Here is a 23,471-nt window from a genome sequence, read left to right as displayed (position 1 = left end):
GTTGTACACAGCACCTGTTCTCAGCTCTGTGCCAGGGAACAATATTCCCAGGCTCAGAGGGGATTCAAGAACTTGTTCTGCTGGCGGGTAGCTGTGGTGCTGCCAACACTCTCAACTGCCTGTGGCCTCACGTACAACCCGAGGAAACACTTCTGAGATCTCCAAATAAGTGTGCATTCCAGTCCTACCCTTTCCCACCAGTCACAACACCTGCTGGTGGAAAGCTACTTACTGGAAATAGTGAATGAACCCATTCCCACTTCTGACTCACTGTGAGAAGGATAAACAATATGCAGCATGACATTTAGAAGATCAAAGTGATTAACTGCACAATCCATTGCGTAATTTGACTGCACTTGAGTAACATAATTACACTTAATCTTCTACCCGTTTTTAAAACTACTAGTATGTAAATCTTAGAATGTAATGAGAAGGAAAAAAAGGCTGACTCTTTAGGGAAATTAATAGGAATCGCTGACCTTTATGACTGAGTGTTTATGAACACCTATAATCCTTTCTTCCTTATGCACAGACTAAAAGTAACAGTATTTCTTTAATACTCCTATTTTCCCTCCTTGTCCCTATGAATTATTGATAAGTATAAGATTGATAGTAAGCTATTCTCTAACACTCTGAAAGCTTCTTCTGTAAACTTTTATCTGAAAGTGCCACCTGCATAAATGTTTATTTTTTGTTTTATGACTTTAAATTCAGACATCAGAGATAAAGTTTAGTAGTCAGAAGACTAAGCTAGGAGTTAAGAGATCTGGCTTCTTATCCAAGATCTCTAACTAACCAGCTGTGGGAAATCAGGCAAGCATTTTAACCTCTTGGACCTCTCCCTCAGTTCCAAGATCCATAAAACAAAGGGATGGGATTGGTTAGATGAGATCCAAGAATCCTGCCTAGTCCTTTAGTGTCAAGATTTTACAATTCTTCCGGGAAGAAGCAACATTTATTGACAAAAAGGTAACCCCCAGTGCTGCTGAAATACTGGCCTGAATCTGTGCACTGAACACTGAGCAGGGGATCCAGAGCCATAGGCACAGGGAACGTTTCCTGCAGGGCCACTGTTACTTGGATTTCTGGAGAAAAAATAATTCAACTAGTAATTTAATAAGTAACTGGTAATAACTTAATGTATTCTTTCAAAATAGATATATTATGAAGTGAGAAATATTTTAAAGATAAAACCTTAAGGTTGTGTCTTTAAAAAGCCACTTACAGGTATATACCTAAGAGAATTAAAAACATATGTCCACACAAAAACCTTGACATAAATGCTCATAGCAGCATTATTCGTAATAACCAAAAAGTGGGAACAACCCAAATGTCCATCAAAAGATGAACAGATAAGCAAAATATGGTATATACACATAATGAAATAATATTAAACTATAAAAAGGAATGGAGTACTGATACCTGCTAACCAAACACAAAAGGACACTTAATGTGTGATTCCACTTATATGAAATCTCCAGAACAGGCAAATAGGAACAGGGAGTAGATTAGTGGTTGCCAGGGGCTAGGAAGAGTGGGGAGTGGGAGTGATTCCACTGGAGAGTGACTGAAGGTTCCAGTCTGTACGGGTATTTTTTTCAGGGGGGGGGGGGAGTGATAAAAATGTTCTGTAGTTAGGTAATGATAATGGTTGTACAACTTAGTGAACATAGGAAGAATCAATAAATTGTATACTTTACTAGCGGTCACCAACTGGTGGTCCATGGACCACTGGTGGTCCGTGAGGTCCGAAAGGTTGGCGACTGCTGCAAACTGCTGAATTCTTTGGTATGCGAATTATACCTAAACTTGTAAACTTTTGTCCCTATACTCCCTAGGCAAAGGAAAGAGACTTTGGGTTTGAACTCTTTCCTTAGAACAGCAATTTTCAACTTTTTTTCATCTCATGGCACATATAAACTAATTACTAAAATTATATGGCACACCAAAAAATAAATTTTTTGCTGACCTGACAAAAAAAAAAAAGGTGTAATTTTGATTCATTTACACTGGAAAACAACTGTTGTGTTGGCTGTTGTCATTTTTTAATTTGACAATCTAAGAGTGTTGTAGTAATATGTAGAAATGTTTAAAAATGCTTTAAAAATGCCTGAAAAATGTCTAAGAAGGTTTTAAAATCTTTAAATTAACTTTCCTTGAAACTTAAAATATATTAAGAACACATTCCCCACTGCCCTGAAGTGTGTGTCCCTCATAGATAAGGATTTAAACTTCAGTAAATAACTCAGAGTGACTTGTCAAAATAACCACTTGAGTGAGTGATGTACTCTCCCAAGATAACCACATGTAGTAGCCCCTTGCCCTATTTGAGATAAACATGTGTGCATTGACATAATTCATTGATAGCCACCTGGACTGCTGCAAATGGGATACAGGCTTTAAAAGTGGGGGACCCTGACCAGCTTGGTGCTCGCCTGTCGAGACAGCCACAAAGGCACGTCCTCTTGTCAGTTCGGCAAGTGACACCACTCCACGCTCCTCTCTCTGCCAGAGGACAAAAGAACGGCTAGTACCTCCCGACTGAGATGCGACTGAGCTTTCGGGTGAGGAACACTGGCCACCTGCATCCCGAGGACAGCACCACTGGGATCCCACTTAAGCCTCTACCCGCAGCACCAGGAATTATGTGAGTAATAAAGTGCTGTGTGACTTGCAACTGCATATGTTTCATGTGGTGTAACTCCTCCGGCAGTTAATTGAATTTATTTTGCATACGCTCAAAATTAAAATTAAAGCTTCTGGTCCCTTTTTTGGTCCTAAGCCTGCCCTCTGGTCCTGCTTGCGTAGAGTAACCTCTTCGCTAGCAACTACTTGAATGTCCCACACCTGCACGGTTAAAGTTTATCTCAAGGGCCGCCTTAGATAAACACCCCAGATCCTTTCCCAGGATCTACTTGGGACAAAGGGAAAAAAGTCAGTGCCCCAGTCAGGTATTTCGTGTTTTAAATATTCTTGTGGCACACCAGTTGAAAAATCATTGCCTTAGAAGAACTAAAAAGAATAAAGGGGAGTGTTTTGTGTTTGAAATTATTAAGCTATTTATGGACATGAAAATTGACTTAGATATTAACTGAGCCCTATTATACTCTAGTATGTGGCATTCCAATACCAGTCATTGGAGAATGGAATGCTGAACACATCAGACATGAATATATCATTATTCATATTTAAACATTTGGTTTACTTAAATGAGACTTTGCTCGCTCTAATGACTTTTGTGCAACAATCAATTGCTTAAACCAGCTGTGTTACTTCAGTATGAAAGCCCAATTAAAAAACACAATAGGGAAGGAAAAATACCTTGTTTATCGTAGCATTGTTGGCCTTACTAATCAACCACTAATGACATTTAAAAAATGGAAAAGCCCTCTGTTCGCGCAGCCTAGCACACGGCTCCCACAGGTAGTCACAGGTTTGTTCCTCCACTTCATCTCGGTCTCTGTTCAGTTTTACTAGAGAGGGCTCCCTCCTGGAACAACTTATCTAAATCGCCACTGCTCTCCCCTCCCATTTGATGCTCTCCACCTCCCTACCTTTTAAAATATTTTTTTCATAGCCCTCTGCAATATCTGGCTTTAATACTTACTGGTTTTAATTCTTTATTGTTCATCTCACGCTACTCTCAGAGGACTTGGTCAGTCTTGCTCATGAACAATGTTTGGCACGTACTAGGAGCTTGATTGTAGTGAATGAGTAAACCAAATGAATGAATAATATCCCTTTTCTAACCTTTCACAATCCCCTCTGCATTCCTGTTTTTACTTCCTTCCTTAATCAGCTTACATTTCATGATCCTTTATTCCTTTGCTAATACCCTTAATTTCCTTCCTATACCATTCCATTCATTTTGCAAAAGTATAACCTTGAATCCAGCTATATATGCCTTCTCTGTGCTGGGAACGAAGCAGCTGAAAGTGGCTGGAAAAAAAATTATAGAAGTGGTTGAATGTTTCATGTTGTATTTATTGTAAATTTTAATGAAACCTCTATCACAGGGAGTGCATTAGTGGTTGCCAGAGCTAGGAGGAGTGGGGAATCCTGCTACAGTTCTTTAGTAACTCGACATGCCACTCTCCGAGATGGTATTTCATGTCTTCTCTTTTCTCAACCCCCTTTTCCTTCCATTCTCACTTCATACAGTCACTGGAAAAACAGAAGCATTCAAGCTACTCATTGTACCCCCATCAAATATACAACCTCATTGCAACCATTTCATCCCCTCTGCCTTCTCTCCAGTTACAGTGAAAGGTAAGAATCTGATCCTATCAAACAGCCATCTCCTGCCTGATCATCCCGGATCTTATCTCCTCTTACCTGCTCAAGAACATCACCTCTTCAATTATCCCCTCCCACTCCCTCTCCACTACATCATTCCCATTAACCATAAGCATGCTATTAACCTAAAAACATTCAAACCTGTAAAGAGTTATGAGTTTCTTTGAGCCAAACTGTCGACAACTGCCAGGAAGCAGAACCTCAATGGATTGGGATAATACTCTGGAGAATGGTGGGCTATATCTGTATTTATACATTGCAATCAAAGTAAGGGATGTAGGTGGGTTACATGAAATCCATTGGTGATAGACTAGAGAGGTGGGAGAAAGTGGGGAAACTTCTGGGATTGGACAAAAAGCAAAATGATACACACATATTTAGGTGGGTACAGGAACAATTAACATGATAATTTGTGGTATCTGTCCTGGCACCCAGGCACATTAGATTGTGCCCCAAGGGGTCCCCAAAAAGGAAAGTTACAAGTTACCCGGACATTTCAAGGATATGTTATTACTGATGCAAAAAGACAGATAGGCTCAGTTAAGGTAAAGGTTGACCTTGTCAGTGTAGATACTGGCCTAGGATATAACTACCCACCATAACTGCTTTTAGTTAAAGTTTAATTTCAGACCATCCTTTGTGGTTACTTTAGGTCTCTGTGTTTGCAAGACTGCCATGCAGGCCTTCCCTGAGCTTGTCAGGTTAGCATGGGCCCCTTTCATCCACATTGCTCTGTAATTATTTCTTTTTTGTTTATTTTTAAGCAGCACTTCTTTCATTTCACTTCTCCCACTAGCTATGGTCCCGCTTTTTTGCTTTCCTGTATAGCAAACTCTTTCAAAACAGCTGTCTTCACTCACCGTCTCCATTTCTTCATCTTCAATGGCCCCAAATGTTTTTGTCACTACCCCACAGAAAGTGCTGGAAACAGTCACAGCTTAGTCTCCATCTAACTTGGGTTCTCAGCAACATCTGACCCAGGTGACTCCTCATATTTGAACTACTCTCTTTTCTATTAGCTGCCACAACCTATTGGTTACTGGTGAATTTTCTTTATCTTCTACTAAATAGAAGTGCTATGAAGGCAAACAGTTGGTCTCCTTTCTTTACTACTATAACTATAATGCCATAGAAAACTGCCTTTATATAGTAGGAGGTCAATAAACTGTGTAGAGTAAATGAATGAAATGAAGTAGGAGTGACTCAAGGGTTGATACAGGGAAGTCTTTTCCCAAATGATACAATGATCTCATTGCACTTCCATGACTTTTAAACACATTCAGTATGCTGATGACTCCCAAATTTGTGTCCCTATCTCTGACATTTCTTCTGAGCTACTTATGTTTAACTGCTTACTTGCTGACTCCGCTTGGCCTGGTAAGCACCTAAATTTAGTATGTCCAAACTTGAGCTTTTGATTCACTAGCAAAAATTCTGTCAGTCCTTGAATTTCATCTCCAGATTACCAGAGGGCACCCAGTTGCTAAAACCAATGTTTTAGGTGTCTACCTAATTCCCCCCTTTCCCATACCTCCCACCATCAAACCCACAGCAAGTGCAGTCAGCACTCTCCAGAGTAAACTGAGATTCATTCCTTCATTAGTACTGGCCAGCCCAGTAATAACCAACATTGTTCACCTAAATCGCTTTCATCATCCTGCCTTCTGCAAATTTTGTATATGTCACACAGATGACACCAATCTTCTATCAATTCATGGAATAAAATCCAAATTCCTTAGATGACTTACACAGCCCTGTATGATCCAGCTCTTGCCTACTTCTCTAAGCTCATGTGATACAAAAAATGCTATTACATTTTTTCATTTCATTTATTATATTCTTTTGCATCAGAATTTATGTGGATCTTTTTTATGATTTATTCTCTGTTGAATTTCTGATTTTGTTCATGTATTGTTTTCCAACTTTGTTGAAATGTCTGTGTCGTATCTTGTAGCTTGCTGATCTTCTTAAAAAAATTAATTTGAATTATTTGTCAGGCAATTCATAGGTCTCCATTTCTTTGAGGGGCAATCACTAAAAATGTTTCGTGTTTCTTTGGTGATGCCACTTGCGGCCTTGCATTGATGTCTGCACTCAATTGCTGTAAGGATCAGCAAAGACTACGGTGATCTTCAGTGGTGAGGGTTGTGGGAGTCCACAGTGGCAGTGAGAGCTGCTACGGTCCTTTTGCTCTCCTTTACCTCCACAGGGGAAGTCACAGCCAAGGGGATCTTTTTAGCGCCAAGCTGTGCTGGCCCGGGGAATGGGGTGATGCAGGTACAATGCTTCCTATATTTATCAATGTGGCCTTCATGGGCTTTTATGCTCCACTGGGTTGCTGGAGCTCCTTACTGTACTCTGGAGCTTTTCCAGAGCTATTTGCATCCATTAATGATTGTCGACTTGTTTTTTTTTGGTGGGGGGAGGAGGGATGGTTGGGGCCTCCTAGCCTGCCATCTTGCTGATGTGCTTAGATTTGTTTTACAGTCTGTGAACTACCCCATGTCCCTTCTTTTTTTTTAAATATATATATTTTTATTTATCTCAGAGAGAAAGGGAGAGGGAGAGAGAGAAAGAAACATCAATGATGAGAGAGAATCACTGATTGGCTGTCTCCTGCATGCCCCACAATGGGGATCAAGCCTGCAACCCAGGCATGTGCCCTGACCGGGAATCTAACCATGACCTCCTGGTTCATAGGCTGACGATCAACCATGGAGCCATACTGGCCAGACCCCATGTCCTTTCAAAAAATTTTTACTTTTTCTTTTCTTTCTAGTTAGCTTAATTTTAGCCATGATTGCTTTTTGTTTCCAACCTAAGTACTTTAAGTTACATAAATATTTATTATAGGGTCACCTACAGTGTGGTCACTCAGTAGAAAACTGTGGGATTAAATCTGACAATAATGATATTGATACGGTAATCAAACTAATAATACTGGATATCACTTAGATAGCACTTATTACATGTGTGGCATTTTTATATCTTTATCCATTTGACCCTCCCAATAATCCTGTACAATATGTACTTTCACTATATAAATTTCTCACATATGAAAACTGAGGTACAGAAAGTACAAGCAGCTTGTCCAAGATCACACACCCAATAAGTGTCAGAGCTGGAACTTAAAACCAGACAGTCTATCTCCAGAGGCCTGCTCTTAACAACATAACGTCTTTCTGGAAGAATCCTTCTTAATTAATTAGATCATTAAGTGTTATAGGTTAGGTGACCTGTAAACTAAAACAGGAAATCATTTCAAAAGTGATACATATAAATTACAGCTACTCAAAATTGTTTTTACAAGATCCTCAAATGTTCATTTAATTCCTAGTCTTTTGATGTGGGCCTTTGTTTGGGAATGGCCATACGTTTGGAATTCCACACCTTCTTCTTTGTATAAACTGCAATCATAATACATCATTTATGTGGAGTGAAAACATGAAGACTTCAACCTTTATTGAGTCCTTCCAATCTATGCAACATAGCTTTGTAACAGAGATCATTCTTTCTGAACACTATGCCATGTCCTAAAGTCATGGTATAGGCACCAGGAAGACTACACTTCCAGCCTCCCTTACAGTTAGGTTAGGAGCCATATGATTGAATCTACTCATTAGAATGCGAGCAGAAGTTTTATAAGCCACTTGCAGATGTAATCATAGAAATATTCTACATTTATTCTCACCCCCCCTTTTTTCTTACTGAGACAATCTTGTAGAATGGTTGGGGCAAAATGGAATATGGCTGCTCAACCCATTGGACTGTGAAGTAAGTGAGAAATAAATTTTGATTGTGTTAAGCCATTAAGATTTCAGAGTCTGAAACAGAAGCTTCTATTAATTAGTTTGGCACCATTTTCCTAGAAATAACTATAATGTTGTATTCACACTGCATTTCTTTAATAATTATATAGGTACCATTAAAAATGACATGAATAGTCTTAGAAACAAACATAATTGACTCTTCGTGAGCATATAGTAAAACTGATAATGAACAAGTATACGAGAATAGCCTATTAGACATAAGCGTTCAGAGTTGCCGTGGACAGCAGTCAGTATGCTTTACATGAAAATAAGAGAATTGATTAATTGCATATTAGTTAAGTAGAGTTCTTTTAAGAACACTTTTACCATATACTCTACAAATGTGAACCATTGCAAATCACCTGAATAATTACTATGACTTCCCTAAAATAAGTTTGAGTTACCTTTTATTTATACACACATGGTACAATTAAGGAACTAGAATAAATGTGTTGGAAGGTGCAAGAATGTATGTTACTCCACAACTTTTAGAGAAAAGCCAAGTAAATATGAGATATTGTTCTTATCCTCAAAGAACTGACAATGCAATACAACAGGAAACAAAAGTAACTCACCCAAGGCAGAATGTAAAGCATGCTCTAACAGAAGGAGAAAGAAGGCACCTCCAAGACAACAGGAGACTGAGATTAACTGTATCTGGAGAATGAGAGAGGGCTCACAAAGGGAGAAGAATTTGAGATGTCTTAGATAGAACCTCGACCAATAGTAGACCCTAAAACAAAGATTGAGGACAAGTAGTTTATTTGGGTGATCATCAGGGGAATAGGTAGTAATAGAGGGAGAAGGTAGACCATAAGGGTCTCATTATTAAGTTACTAGAACTATTACAGTGATTTCAAAGAATCTGCTTGGGGTAAAGTTCTGGAAAACACTACACTAGCAAAACATGTACCCAAAATTATTATTACTTTTTTTTTCAAAATTATAAGAGAAAATTACAAAAGTAGTAGAAATGAGCCAGTTGGGCTGCATAGACTCAGGAAACAAGTTACAGAAGCAAAATAAGGTCCCTTGGAGCTTAGGAGAGGGAAAGCAAAGGTAACAGGCTGGGGGAAAAGAAAAGGGAGACTGAAAATGTGCTGGGAGTGCTTCCGAAAGGGAACCACCTCAGAATTATTTTAACAACGAATAAAAGAGCTGGGAATTTATACGCTATTCTTTCCAGGTACAACTGGTCCACAGAAGTATCACTTTTATTCTTAGGAGGCCAAATGAAGGAAATAGCAGAAATCCAGTTCTAAAGCAACTACCAGCGATCTTTGAAAATCCTAAATATTTACTTATTTACTTAGAGTCTGTATTTGCCAAATACATGCACTAATGATTTCAAGTAGGCAGGTTCTGAGGTGTGAGTTTTAAAGTGCTATCGTCTCATTGTAAACATTTTAAAGGCTACGTAGCATAATGTTTTCATAACCAAAGCAATTTAGTCTGTCATCTTTTAAATACTTCCCATAATAGGAAAGAAGGAATTTAACACCTGACAGATATATCTATTCCAATGATTCCTGAGCAGACATGACTTCCTAGTGTTTATCTGTAAACACTCTATAAAACAAAAACATCTGGGGAGAAGAAATTAACAGCAATATGAATTATAAATATGTGGCTATGATCTAAATCTTGGACCATAAAACTGCTCCAAGCTAAGTGATAATCTTTATTTATTTATTTTAATTTAATTTATTGGTGTGACATTGGTCAGTAAAATTATACAGGTCTTAAGTATACAATTCTACAACACATCATCTGTATATTGTACTCTGTGTTTACCACCTTAAGGTAATAACCTTTAATACTACTTTTATTACTTACTGGTAATCTTATCAGTTTCCACTACTAGAAAGTGCCTATGTGGGTCATGCAAGCAAATGACATTTTATTATGCTATTTTATCTTTGTTTTTCTTAGAATCATTTAATATTTTTTAACCTTCAAACAGAACTAATCTAAAAAGTATACCTCACTATCCCAAGAAAGATCTGATATGAAAAAATGAGCAAGTAAATTTCAATTTAGTGCTATCTCTGAGTTCCTAGGTTTTCAAAATAAGAACTAGTATTTTTCGGTGGGCAGGAATCAGTTTTTCTCCCCATGTAAGTCCCCATACACACAAAGAGACAACACAGCCAAATCACAAAGTGTCAAACAATGACATAAACACCCAAACATTTTTTATGACGCCTATTATGACTCCACTGCTACTGGAATAGTTAAACTTCATAGTTAAACACCATTCTAATTTACTCTGGTAAATAGCTCCCTAGTGCTACTTCCTATGGTCTAGTCAGAAATGTCTGGTCACCGTTACACAAACCCTCCATGCCTTACTTCTGTGTGGAAGGATTTCAGCTCCTCACTTCACTTCCTCTCCTCAGCAACTTACTGAAATCCTAGTGATTTATTTCACAGAGTCACTGAAATATCCCATTCTTTCATAAAAATTTCACTTAAAAGAGTTTTGTGTGTTTTTTATTAATGGTTCATTTTCTAAAAGCAGATTTAGGTAGACATTAAATACTAAAATCACATTCTTCTGTCTATTTAGGGTGCAGATTCTTCCCAAAGCTAAAAGGATAATTAATCTAATCATGCCCTGAAAACTAGAATCTAAATGGCAAAAAATGTCTAGAAGCAGAAACTCTTCTGTCATGAGTAACACACCTGATTGTCAACTTTATTTTTCTGCTTTTGATTCTCTGTCTTTTTTTCTATTAACAAGCCTGATGTTTAAGGTAAAGAGAAGTAAGGTGTCATAAGGTAATATCATAAAGGTGATGTGACCCTAATGATTTCTTTATGTTAAAAATTTATTAAAGACTTGCTATCATTATTTCTTTCAAATGTAACAAAAATGGCTAAATTAGTTACTGATACTTTCCCTATTTTACAGACGAGGAAATCAAAGGTAAAGGAGAAATTAAGTAATCTGCCCAGAGTTACACAAATTGGAAGTTCTAACCCATTCTGCCTAATTCCAGATGGAGTTCAGACCTCTGTGCTCTAAAGTTTATTTATATAACTAATGAAGTATCTTTGACCAGATCATTTCAAATAAGCCAATAGCTTCATTAGTTACTCTTCAACCAATATTAACAGCCAAACAAACAAAAAATGCTTTTATATTTCTAGAGTACTTAACTGGCTTTGAAAATCTTCTTACTACCATAAACAGTTTGAATCTCACAATAACTCTATAGGATTTTCACCATTTTAGATAACAGGAAAGAAAAACAGATATTATAAATTACCCAGTCATACTGCTGAGTAGCACATTACACAGACTTAAGCCTTCTTATCCTAATATCAGTGCTCTTTGTAGAACTGTTAAAGACTTTAGAAGTATTTAATACCTTTTCTTAAGTATGGCACTCAGGAAGTACTCAGTGAACTATCATGTTTCTAATTTCATCAAATTACTTTGAAAACATTCATTAATATTGCTTTCATACTATGTTCAAACTATGATCATAGACATTATTGTTAATAAGATTAATAGAGTCCAGTCATTGATTTCGTGGAATTTCCAGTCATTGATTTCGTGGAATTTTCAATGCCAGGCACTGTAGTAACTAGATTGACAAACATGAGGCTTAAGTTACAAGGTTTCTACAATTACATGAATCAATGACTGCTAGTGTACCAAATGTATGGGGGGGAGTGGTAGGAAAGGAGTGAGAATAGGTAGGTTGATTCCAATCATGAAAAGCCTTGTTTGTCATGCTAAGATTCAGATTTTATAATACAGGGATAGGTGAAGATCAAGAACCACTGAAGAATTTTGATATGGGAAGTGACATGTTCATATTTGTATAAGCAATAACTCAGGCAGCAGAAGAGGAAAGATGGAGTCAATGGGTAGTCTAGAGTCAGTAAAACCAGTAAGAAGGCTTCTGTAGTAGACTCCTAAGGATCAATCAGTTCCCAAATCTGGCTGATTATTAAAACTGCCAAGGAAGCCTTTTAAAATGCAGATTTCAGCCCTGCCCCTAGTTTCTGACATAGTAAGTCTGGGTCACCAGGTGACTGTGGTAATGATCCAACATGAGAGGTGATGAGGAAGCACTTGTGAGGGGTGGGAGAGATTTAAGAGATACTCAGGCAGTAGAATTAACTCATTTTAATGACTGACAGTCATCAACCTCGAGTATTTGTGTGGATAGACAGGCCATTCATGAAGCTCCAGAATACAAGTGGAGCATTAGACCTCAAAGGCAAGGAAAGATGATGAGACAATCTATAGGACGGGAAAATGCAAGTGATGGCTAGGCAGTTAGGTATATATGTATGATCTGCCAAGGGAGAGCTCTGGATTGAAGATCTAGGAACGAGCCTAGGAAATAACAATGTTTAATTCTGAGAAAAGTTCTCAAAGGAGACTAAAGACAGATCAGAGAAACAGAAAGAGACAAGAACCATCAATATTCCTTCAAGTATTTAAGGGGTAAGTTTGGTTAGGGGACAGTGTAAAGGGCCTGAATTCCAAGTAAAGGAGTCTAATTGCATATTATCAGCAAAAGGGTGGGAAGCAAAACAACAATAGCAAAAGGTTTGCTTACGTAAGGCAGGAATACATTATGATCAGGTTTGTTTTTTAGGAACATAATTCTATCACTGGTAGAAAGAAGATGGGAAGAGGGTGAATGTAGAAGTGGGAAAACAGTATGAAATTGTGTGGCTATGAAAAGGGCCTACTCCAAAGTATTGGTAGTAGGTGGACAAAGACACTAATTTCCAGAGATATGTCTAACATAGATGTGAGTCCCAGTGGGAAAGAGAAAGGGACAGGAGTTAAGGATAAATGTAAAGATTATAGCTTGGTAGGCCAGGGGCTGGCAAATAAAGGTTGGAGAAGGGAGAACACAGACAAATTTTGGAGATGTTTTTGGTGTGAAAAATTTGAGTAACCAACATAGCTTTTTATTAATTATTTTTTTGTTTTGTTAATCCTCACCCGAGGATGTTTTTCCCATTGATTTTTAGAGAGAGTGGGAGGGAGGGTGGCGGGGAGGGGGTGGGGAAGAGAGAGCGAGAGAAGATATCGATGTGAGAGAGACACATCGATCGGTTGCCTCTCCCACACACCCTACTGGGGCTGGGAATGGAACCTGTGCCCGGGTACGTGCCCTTGACCGTGAATCGAATCCATGACCCTTTGGTGTGCAGGCAATACTCTAACCACTGAGCACACAGGCCAGGGTAAAGCTTTTTATGGGTAGTGGGAAATATGCCTCTATTGCTCTCCTGCTAGGCTGGGCCTAGAATTACGATTTAGAAGTCATCAGCAGTAGGGAAACTCAAGTATAACAGTCAACCAGACAAATATACATTTAATTAGGATAAATGAGGACCAGGAGATCGTCAGGACTGTCGGAAGAGTTAGAATGTCGTACTCAAAATCAGACGTAACACTGCAGCTACTGCTTGTACCTACACCAAGTGCAGTGACACATATATTCTTTGTTCTGGATACTACTGTCATATTTGGTGAATGAATCTGTAGTTATTTTTGGCAATCACATCACACTGACATTTCATACTCTGCTAAAAATTAACTAAAATCTGTGGATGATTTTCAGTTTAGCTGTTATTATTTGGGTCTCTTATTGGCTCTATTGGTGCAAATCAGTTTACAAACCTAAGTACACTACTTTCCAATTATGACTGCATCAGGCTTTTGGTGCAAGAACCAAAATACTACACCTAAGTTAGATAGTTTATACTATGAGGACAATTATTTCCCTCCTGTAACTAAAAGTTCAGAGGTATGTGTGGTCAGGTTTGGTTCAGCAGATGAGCAGTGATGAGGAACCCAGACTTTTCCCTTCTTTAGTTGCCAACCCCTGTATCCTGATGCATTCATGCCTCAAAGACAAAAGATGGTGGCAGCAGCCCCGGGCATGAAAACATCCAAAAGCAGAGGGGAGAGGTGGGCATTCTGATTCAGAGGCCTACTCTCTTCTCTCGTTCCTAAATTAAAATTAATTTACATATAGTAAAATATATAAATCATAACTGCACAGCTAAAGGAGTTTTGACAAATGCATACACCCACATAACGCAGATCCCTATTGTGATATATAGAACATTTTCGTAACCACAGAGAGCTCCCTAGAGTACTTTCCAGGTTCATCATCACCACTGCCACCCTCCTTAACTGCACCCAGAGGCAACTACAGCTCTTATCTCATAAACCATTCTTTTTTTTTTGTTATCAGAGATGAAAATTTTTCCCAGAGGCCCTCTGCCCCCAGCACACTTTACCTTAAATCTACCTCTTCATGTAAGGTAAAATGTCTCTTCTGACCTTTAGTTAATCAGTGACTAAAGAGTGATTATAATACCAACCTATTTAAGACCATTTATGATTCATCCATCCCTTGGGTCAGAGAGAGGGGCCCATCTGACCCCAGCACATAGCTTCAGGTCCAAATAAAATGGTGTTTGTTGTGTGTTTTGTTTTGTTTTGAAGCCAGAGGGAAATAGCTGTAAGTGTGTGCGCAAACACATGCACTACACACGTACTGAAGTATAGTAACCTCCATCTTGGGTAAAATGTGTTGTTTAAAATTTTAACCCTGCTACTCTGTAAACATTTTCTTGCTTAATAGGAAAAATAAGACTACTCCCCATTCCAGAGAGGCCATAAAATATGCCCCAGACAGAGTTGTCAGTGCTGGCACCAGGCCAGGCCTTGAGATATGGTCTCACAGCCCTGTCCCAGCAAACAGGACTTTTTCTCAGAAGGTCCAAAGTCTCATTCCAAATTTGGAAAACGAAGAGCTGAAAAACATATAAATTGAAAAGACTTCCACCATATTGGGCCCAAGAATTTGAGAAGCAAGAGTTCCTCTGGGCCCGCTAGGGCTAGCGAAATGAACAGACTCCAAATAAATTTGGCTTATTGATTAAGGCGTCTTCTGATTTACAATATAACAATACCATTTTGTTACTCTATACATGTAGACATCCAACATCTGACCTATATTCTTCCAACTTAAAAAAAAAATTATCTTTCTTGTTGAAAGTATTACAGATGTACCCCCTTTTCCTCCCATTGACCACCCCTCCACCCCACTCCCATCCCTCCAGCTTTGTTTCACATGCAAATATGCTCATTCAAGTCAATGATTAAAGTACTGATGACAAACAAATGTAGAAACCTTCCCTGAAGTTAAAACACCAATCCACATTCCAATGCTGTGGTCAAAGTTCTCGATCCAAGTCCAAATACAATCAAATTTATACTTGTCTGCGCCCCAAATCTCCCTTTAGCCCACAAAAAATATCATGAAAAATGTCATTCAACACTGCCTCTGTTTCCTATACTGGGGTACACAAAGGTGTGTCAGTGGGCACAGTTAATACCTTCCCCATTAAAAATGCCTTTCCCTGTTTTATACCTCAGTCTCAGCTCAAACATTTAGATCTCTGCCACTCTTGTGTATTTTTTCCACTTGCTTTGTGCCTGTTTCCTTTTTTTGTACACATTCTCTAAAAGCTGAACTCATGAGAACAATCGGAATAATAACATTTTTTAGTTGCCCTTTCATTTTTACTACTTTTCAGTGTGTTAATGATTTCATTGTGAGCCTCCCAATTCCTTTTTAATCTACCTTCTCTTGGTTTACATCTGTTACTACTGAGGAGACAGAAGCAGTGAGGAAGATGGGGCGGGACCATGGGGGCGGAGACAGGAGAATCAGGGAACCCAACTGGGCGGGGAAGGAGGGGCATGAGCTTTAAAATGTATGAAAGGACCAATCAGGAACTAAGAAGCATATGTACAAAAAAGTGTGCATGCTTCCTCCCTTCTTCTCTCCCCCTGCATAGCGCACAACGGATACCTGACATTCCTTGTGCTGGGCTGCATATCTGGTGCTTTGGCCAGACGGGTCATGCTGTGCTGTCTGTTCCTAAAACACATAAATAGGAAGGTAATGACATCAGGCCAGGCCTTGAGATATGGTCTCATGGCCCCTTCCCAGCACGCAGGCCTTCTTTCTCAGAAGGCCCGGAAGTCTCATTCCAAATTTGGGAAACAAAGGACTGGAAAAAGTATAAATAAAGAGTTTCCTCCATATTGGGGGCCCAGAATTTGAAAGACACATTTTTCTCTGGGCCTCCACAGAATTTAATAATAAAATGTAACTCCTGTAGTAGTCTGGGCTGCAGTTCAGCCTTTGCTTCAGCAGGGTGCCGTAACTGTAGTCTGCTGGCCAGCTTAATAAAGGCTCTTAAATTTAAATTCTGAGTCGGTGGTCTATCTCGCTGAGTGAACCCATAACACCTGTCGTGGGGGAGCACATCCCCGTGCCCGTGTGGCTTATGCCATGTGGGCCAGTACACATGGACTATAACAGACTTTAATCAGCTTGGATGCTGAACCACTCCCGCCGGTAACATGGAAAGGAAGCTCTGGACACTGGCCTGCACCTAGACCTTTTCCAGGACTGGCTTTTCTCAATAAACGTTGATCCGCTGAGGTTGAACTTGAAAGTGTGCCAGACACAAGAGTGACAAAAAGGCATAGAAATTCTTACTGTCTGAAGGGATTTTGCAATTTACTCAGTAAGCTAGCACTCCTGAACACAGACATAGCATGTATCATATCTTTGCTGTAACACCAGACTTTCAGAAAAAGGTGGTACATCCAATCAACCCCAGCACTGGGCTCACATAGGTGCTTTTGAGATGATTTTACAGCAGCAAGGAAACACCAATTCACAATTCTTCTTCAATCTTAGAAGAATACATTTTACTTAACAAACTCTTGATACAGAAAATAAGAATCATAAGAAGAATGAAATAAACATAGGATTAATAACCTGCAGTTATATCCAAATGGAATTTTCATGAAAAACAATGATGTAAATAAAATGTCTTCCACTCAACATACAGAAATCTTGAACACTAAATATCAAACTTACTTTTACAATGATAAGCTTCGTTGGGTTTTCACAACTCTGGTTATCATTTCCTGTGTGCTCTACTTCAAACAGGGTATTGTAATTTTCTAGTATTGTAGCCATTATCTTGTTGCAGAGGTCTTGCTCTTTCATGCATTCAAGCCCAGGTGGCACACTAAAAATAAGGGGAAAAGTTTTGAGAGGAATTACTTTGGAAACACAAAAATGCCAGCACAGCTGATCCAGGCTTATATGTTGACATCTCCTCAATGATTGATCAGCCTTCTTATAAGGACACCTGGGATTTTCAACAAGTTATATAGGGCCACATAAGATGTTAGGACACTTGCTGATGACCAAGATCTGAATCAATAGCTTGTGCTGAATAAGAAAAGTACCAGTTGTTTGGAAAGAAGGTATAGGTTAACTGGGTGCGATAATGCTTTGTATATATCAGAAATTGCTATAAGTAAGGTAACATTTATCTAAATGTAAAAGCAACAAAGAACAAGTGTTATAACAAAAAGAAGGGGTATTTTATCATGGCAATAATAGCCACATAAATAAAAGCAACACAATTCTTAGATAATGCACAAAAAGTACAAAAAATGAAAGGAAAAGATGAATACTGCTGGAGAAATACTGATAGTTACTGAGGCTGAGTGATGGGTACATGGAAGATATATCATATTATGCTGTCTTCATTTGGGTATTTAAAAAAATTCCATAATTTAAAATAAAGTGAAAAAGAAAACCTCTAAATGAAGAAGACACCATAATATACATAAGATAAACATCTCTTCAGTAAGATTAGTAGTTAGAATAAGAATTCCTACTAACAATAAGTGATTTTTTTAAAAAGAAACAAAATCATGAGTTGAAAAACTTATAGAAGAAAATAACTGGACAGTCAATAATCTTATGAAATGATATTTAACCTCAGTAACCAGTAAAATGAGTTTACAAAGCAAAACTAAAATATCATTTAATACCCATCTGTATTAGTTTTGTGTGGTTGCTGTAACAAATTATCACAAATTTGGTGGCTTAAAACAATAGAAATTTAGTCTTTCACAGTTCTGGAGGCAGAAGAGCAAACTCAGTATTACTGGGCAGAAATTACTAGTAAAGTGTGAGCAGGGCCACACTCCCTAGAGAGGCCCTAGGGGAGAATCTGTTCTCAGCTTCTAGTGGGCTGGCAGCATTCCTGGTTGTGATTGCTTCATTTTAATCTTCAGTCAAAACCCACATCAAATTTCTCTCTGCTCTGTCCTCACAAGGCCTTCCTCCATGTGTATGTATCTAATCTCCCTCTACCTCCTTCTTCTTTTATTTTTAATCCTCACCCGAGGACATTTTTTTCCACTGCTTTTTCAGAGAGAGTGGAAGGGAGGGAGGAAGGGAGAGAGAGAAACATCAATGTGAAAGACATATCAACTGGTTGCCTCCCACACCAACTCCGTCTGGGGGCGGGGAGCAAGCCCACAACTCAGGTAGGTGCCCTGGACCAGGAATCGAATCTGAGAACCTTTCAGTGCATCAGCTGCCGCTCTAACCACTAACAAACACTGGCCAGGCTCTCTATCCCCTTCTTAAAAGGATACATGTAGCCCTGGCCAGTTTGGCTCAGTGGATAGAGCATCAACCTGCAGACTCAAGGGTCCCAGGTTCGATTCCAGTCAAGGGCATATGCCTGGGTTGCAGGCTTGGTCGCCAGAGGTGTGGGGGGGTGGGCGTGCAGGAGGCAGCTGATCAACGATTCCTTCTCATCACTGATGTTTCCATCTCTCTCTTCCTTTCCCTTCTTCTCTGAAATCAATAAAATATATATTTTTAAAAAAGGATACATGTAGTAATTACAATTAGTGCCCACTCAGATGATCCAGGATAATCCCCTTATCTCAAGATTTCCATCTTAATTACAACTGTAAAGTTCCCCCAGATAAGGTAACATCTACAGTTTCCAAGGACTATCACTTGATTACTCCGGGGGACACGATCTACCCTCCTGTAATACCTTCTAGGTACATTATACTAAGGTGACTCCCATGAGTCACATTCTTATACTCCCCTCAGTTGTAGACAGAATCTGTGACTTGCTTCTTTTTAAAAAAAAAACACGTTATTTTTTATTAATTTCAGAGAGAAAGGGACAGATAGAAAATCATTGATTGGCTGCCTCTTGCCGGCCCCTTACTGGGGATCGAGCCCGCAACCCAGGCGTGTGTCTGGACCCAGAATCGAACTGTGACCTCCTGGTTCATAAGTCGACACTCAACCACTGAGCCACCCTGGCCGCTGTGACTTGCTTCTGATCAACAGAATATGGCAAAGGTGACAGGATGTCACTCCCATGATTACGTTATGGCATACAAGACTCAATCTTAGCAAACTTGTATGCGATTCTGCTGCTGGCCTTGAAGAAATAAGCTATGTTCACAAAGAGCCTGTGAGAGATCCATATGGCAAGGAACTAATGTAGACCTGAGGTCTCTAGCTCACAGCCAGGTAGAAGATGGGGTCCTTAATCATGCAGCTGCAAGGAAAGGAGTTTTACTAACAACCTGTGTGGACGAAAGAGGCCACATGCTGACCTGATAAGCTCAGGGGAGGCCTGCATGGCAGTCTTGCAAACTCAGAGACCTAAAGTAACCACAAAGGATGGTCTGAAATTAAACTTTAACTAAAAGCAGTTATGGTGGGCAGTTATGTCCTAGGCCAGTATCTTCACTGACAAGATCAACCTTTACCTTAACTGAACGTATCTGTCTTTTTGCAATTCTAGCAGCGGTTCTCAACCTGTGGGTCGAGACCCCTTTGGCGGTCAAATGACCCTTTCACAGGGGTCGCCTAAGACCATCCTGCATATCAGATATTTACATTACGATTCATAACAGTAGCAACATCACAGTTATGAAGTAGCAACGAAAATAATTTTATGATTGGGTCACAACATGAGGAACTGTATTGAAAGGGCCAGAAGGTTGAGAACCACTGATCTATAATAACATACCCTTGAAATGTCTGGGTAACTTGTAACTTCCCTTTTTCCGGATCCCTTGGGGCACAACCCAATGTGCCTGGGTGCCAGGACAGGTACCACCAATTCCTTCATTGTTATCATGTTAATTGTTCCTGCACCCACCTAAGTATGTGTCTATCATTTTACTTTTTATCCAATCCTAGGAGTTTCCCCGCTTTGCTTTCTCCTGCCTCTCTAATTTATCACCAGTGGATTTCATGTAACCCACCTATGTCCCCTGCTTTGATTACAATGTATAAAAATAGATGAGAAACCGCCATTCCCTGGAGCACTATCCCAATCCGTTGAGATATTGCTTCCTGGCAATTGTCGACAGTTAACTCACAAACAACTCTTTACAGGTTTGAATGTTTTTTACGTTAACACGTGAATGAGCTTGAAAGCAGATTTTTCCCCAACTCAAGCCTCCATTGAAAACACAGTCCAGCTGATACTTTACTTTCAGCATTGTGAGACCAAGAGCAGATGACCCAGCTAAGTTGTATGTGACACAGCAAATGTTTATTATTTTGTCATTAAATTTGTGTTGCTTTGTTCACAATAATTGAAAACTAATACAGAGTTTGGTTCCTGGAAGTGGGGTGCTGTTGTTAACAAATATCCTATCTAATAAAGAAGGAATATGCTAATTGACACTCACGCTGTCACAAAGACGGTGGCACCCATAGCCAATAAGGAGGGAATATGCTAATTACTGCCCCGCCCTCAAAGATGGCAGCTCCCACAGCCAATAAGGAGGGAATATGCTAATGGTCATGCCCTCAAAGATGGAGGTGCCCACAGCCACAAGATGGCGGCGCCCAGTCCCCTCAGCCCCCCAGTCCCCCAGGGCCGGCCAGAGGCGCAGGCAAGCCTCGGATGGCCAGTCACTATGAGGCGCACTGACCACCTACCTCTTGGTCTCTTTCCCCGGCCAGCAGGCTCCAATTGCCCAATGGCAAATGGGGAACTGGGGGGAGGGGCAGGGCCAGGGAGCAGGCAGAATGGTCGACCTCTTGGTCTCTCCCCCCAGCTGGCAGGCTCCAATCGCCTGATGGCGACCGGGGAACCGGGGGTGGGTGGCGGGGGCGGGGGGGCGGGGTCGGCTGCGGGCAGCTGGGGAAGATGGCCCTGATCACAGGCCAGGCCTAGGGACCGTACCTGAATTCGTATGCTGGGCTTCTAGTCTAAATAATAAACAAAGTGGAGGCTCCTCAAAAAATTAAATATGGAATTGCCTTATGACCCAGTGATTCCACGTCTCGGTATATATATCTGAAGAAACCCAAAACACTAATTTGAAAGAATACAAGTACCCTTATATTTATTGCAGCATTATTTAAAATAACCAACACATGGAATCGACTCAAGTGCCCATCAGTAGATAGTGTTAAAAATGCTGTGGTACATAAACAGGACAGAATACTACTTGGCTATAAAAAAGAATGAAATCTGACCCAACCAGTGTGGCTCAGTGATTGAACACTGACCCATGAACCAAGAGGTCACTGATTTGATTGCTGGTCAGACTACATGCCCGGGTTATGGGCTCGATCCCCAGTGCAGGGTGTGCAGGAGGCAGCCAACAGATGATTCTCATCATCACTGATGTTTCTGTCTCTCTCTCCCTCTTCCTCTCTGAAATCAATAAAAATGTATTTAAAAAAAAGAAACACAACTTTAAAAAAAAGTGCTTTCAAACTATAAATAAGCATACCAAGTTTTTTATTATGTAGAGTAAGAATTTAACAGTAACAATGCTGGTCTATCCTGAATTTTCAATTGGATGAAATGCTCTAGTTATTTTCACAAGAACTGCTGTTCTTTCTGGTTGCTAGGTCTTTCTAGTCCTTATCTCTCTTGAGAATCAAAGTTTAAGACTAAGCATTAGTTTACTGTAAATATCAATTAGCTAAATTTTCTGCCATTTTTGCATCTACAATACGCTAAAAAGAAATAACATTTCTGTAGTCTTCTTCAATCTTTTATTTCTAACCTTCCTAGTCAACATATTCTTCTCAGTTTTGTTTTATTGACTATTTTATATGCATAAAGTCTTCTATGTCTTAATCTCAGTCATTAACAAAAGGCTTAAGTAGGTAAAGAGTGATGAGATACTTCACTTGTAACCTCTCTTTGTACTGTCATCATTTGGTTCTTCAATATAATTAGAATATGATTGTACACCCAGGACTGAATGTACCTAATTGCATTATCACTAGATCACATTGCCCAATCTTGTCAACATTCATTCCAGGCAAATATTATATCCTTAACTTCTTATTATTTTGCAATTAAAAAATGCTGACATGTTGGAACACTCTCCCTTAGGCAGTTCTTTGCAAAATTAAAAAAAAAATCTATTATTGAAAGCAATCACTGGAGTTCAGGCTGAATAACCACTTTAAAAGGTAAATGTTGCCAAATGTATACTGTCCTACCTATGAGTCTACTGTGATCGACCTATATTCATTATATGTTATAAATAAAAATTTAGTATAAATGAAAAGCTGGAAGATTTTTTTAAAAATATATTTTATTGATTTTTTACAGAGAGGAAGGGAGAGGGATAGAGAGTTAGAAACATCAATGAGAGAGAAACATCCATCAGCTGCCTCCTGCACACCCCCTACTGGGGATGTGCCCACAACCAAGGTACATGCCCTTGACCGGAATTGAACCTGGGACCTTTCAGTCTGCAGGCCAACGCTCTATCCACTGAGCCAAACCGGTTAGAGCGTGGAAGATTTTTTTAAAGGCTCCTAATGTTTCTTGGAATTAATGTGGGACGGTAGAAACAAAAATTTCCAGAATTGTTTATGTACCTGGCTGCACCGTAGGCAATGTTTTCCTTCTTAGAACTACCGATGGTGGTGTTTCTAGGTATTCATTTTATATCATGTATATCAGGTTTCATTCCCCCCCCCCTCACATTGTGGCTTTTATAAATATTGTCACTAATTAATCCAAGTGATGAGTTAGTATTTTCTCCTCAAAAGTTCCAATAGAAGATAAAACCTCCTAAATGAAGGTTCCAGATTACCCAACAATTACCCAACCATGTCTATGCAATAATCAATATTCTGGATACACTGAAAAATTTTACATAATTTAGATATTTTTCAAATATCCAGATATTTGACATCAAGTTGTCAACTGGGTGGATAAATAATTTAAAAAAATTCATACTGGATAACTAGATATGTTTCAATATATTTTAGATACATGTTTTCAACCAAAATAGTGAAAAATAACTGATTATTATTCTTAACAATAGTTATTAAACCTGCAACAATAAAAATCGGATAGAAATTGATATACTTAAGAACATGAAGATTGGGATATCTTTATTGTAATTTTCTGAACAAGAATTTGTACGATAAAGAATTTTCTAAAGGAGAACAAACAAATTCA

The 23,471-nt window shown here is 39.2% G+C and overlaps 1 protein-coding gene across 8 annotated transcripts in view; it reads right to left on the bottom strand.

Annotated features, from left to right (window-relative positions):
* The window catches only part of FAM13A (family with sequence similarity 13 member A), a 273,179-nt gene that overhangs the window by 164,657 nt on the left and 85,051 nt on the right, over window positions 1-23,471 (bottom strand). For 7 of the 8 annotated variants that reach the window (XM_070392801.1, XM_070392775.1, XM_070392768.1 and 4 more), the window contains 2 exons: window positions 17,057-17,210; window positions 15,974-16,042 (listed from right to left, as the gene is read on the bottom strand). In XM_070392801.1, the coding sequence (XP_070248902.1) occupies window positions 15,974-16,042; window positions 17,057-17,210 (223 nt within the window). The remainder of the gene's footprint in view (window positions 1-15,973; window positions 16,043-17,056; window positions 17,211-23,471) is intronic. The other variant, XM_070392793.1, reaches the window with a different exon arrangement.

This window comes from Myotis yumanensis, unplaced genomic scaffold (genome assembly GCF_028538775.1).
Source record: "Myotis yumanensis isolate MYYU_CA2020_CCGP unplaced genomic scaffold, mMyoYum1.0.hap1 SCAF_1, whole genome shotgun sequence".
NCBI classification, from domain to species: Eukaryota; Metazoa; Chordata; class Mammalia; order Chiroptera; family Vespertilionidae; genus Myotis; species Myotis yumanensis.
Note: the sequence above shows the minus strand (reverse complement) of the source record. Positions and strands in the feature narration are given on the sequence as shown.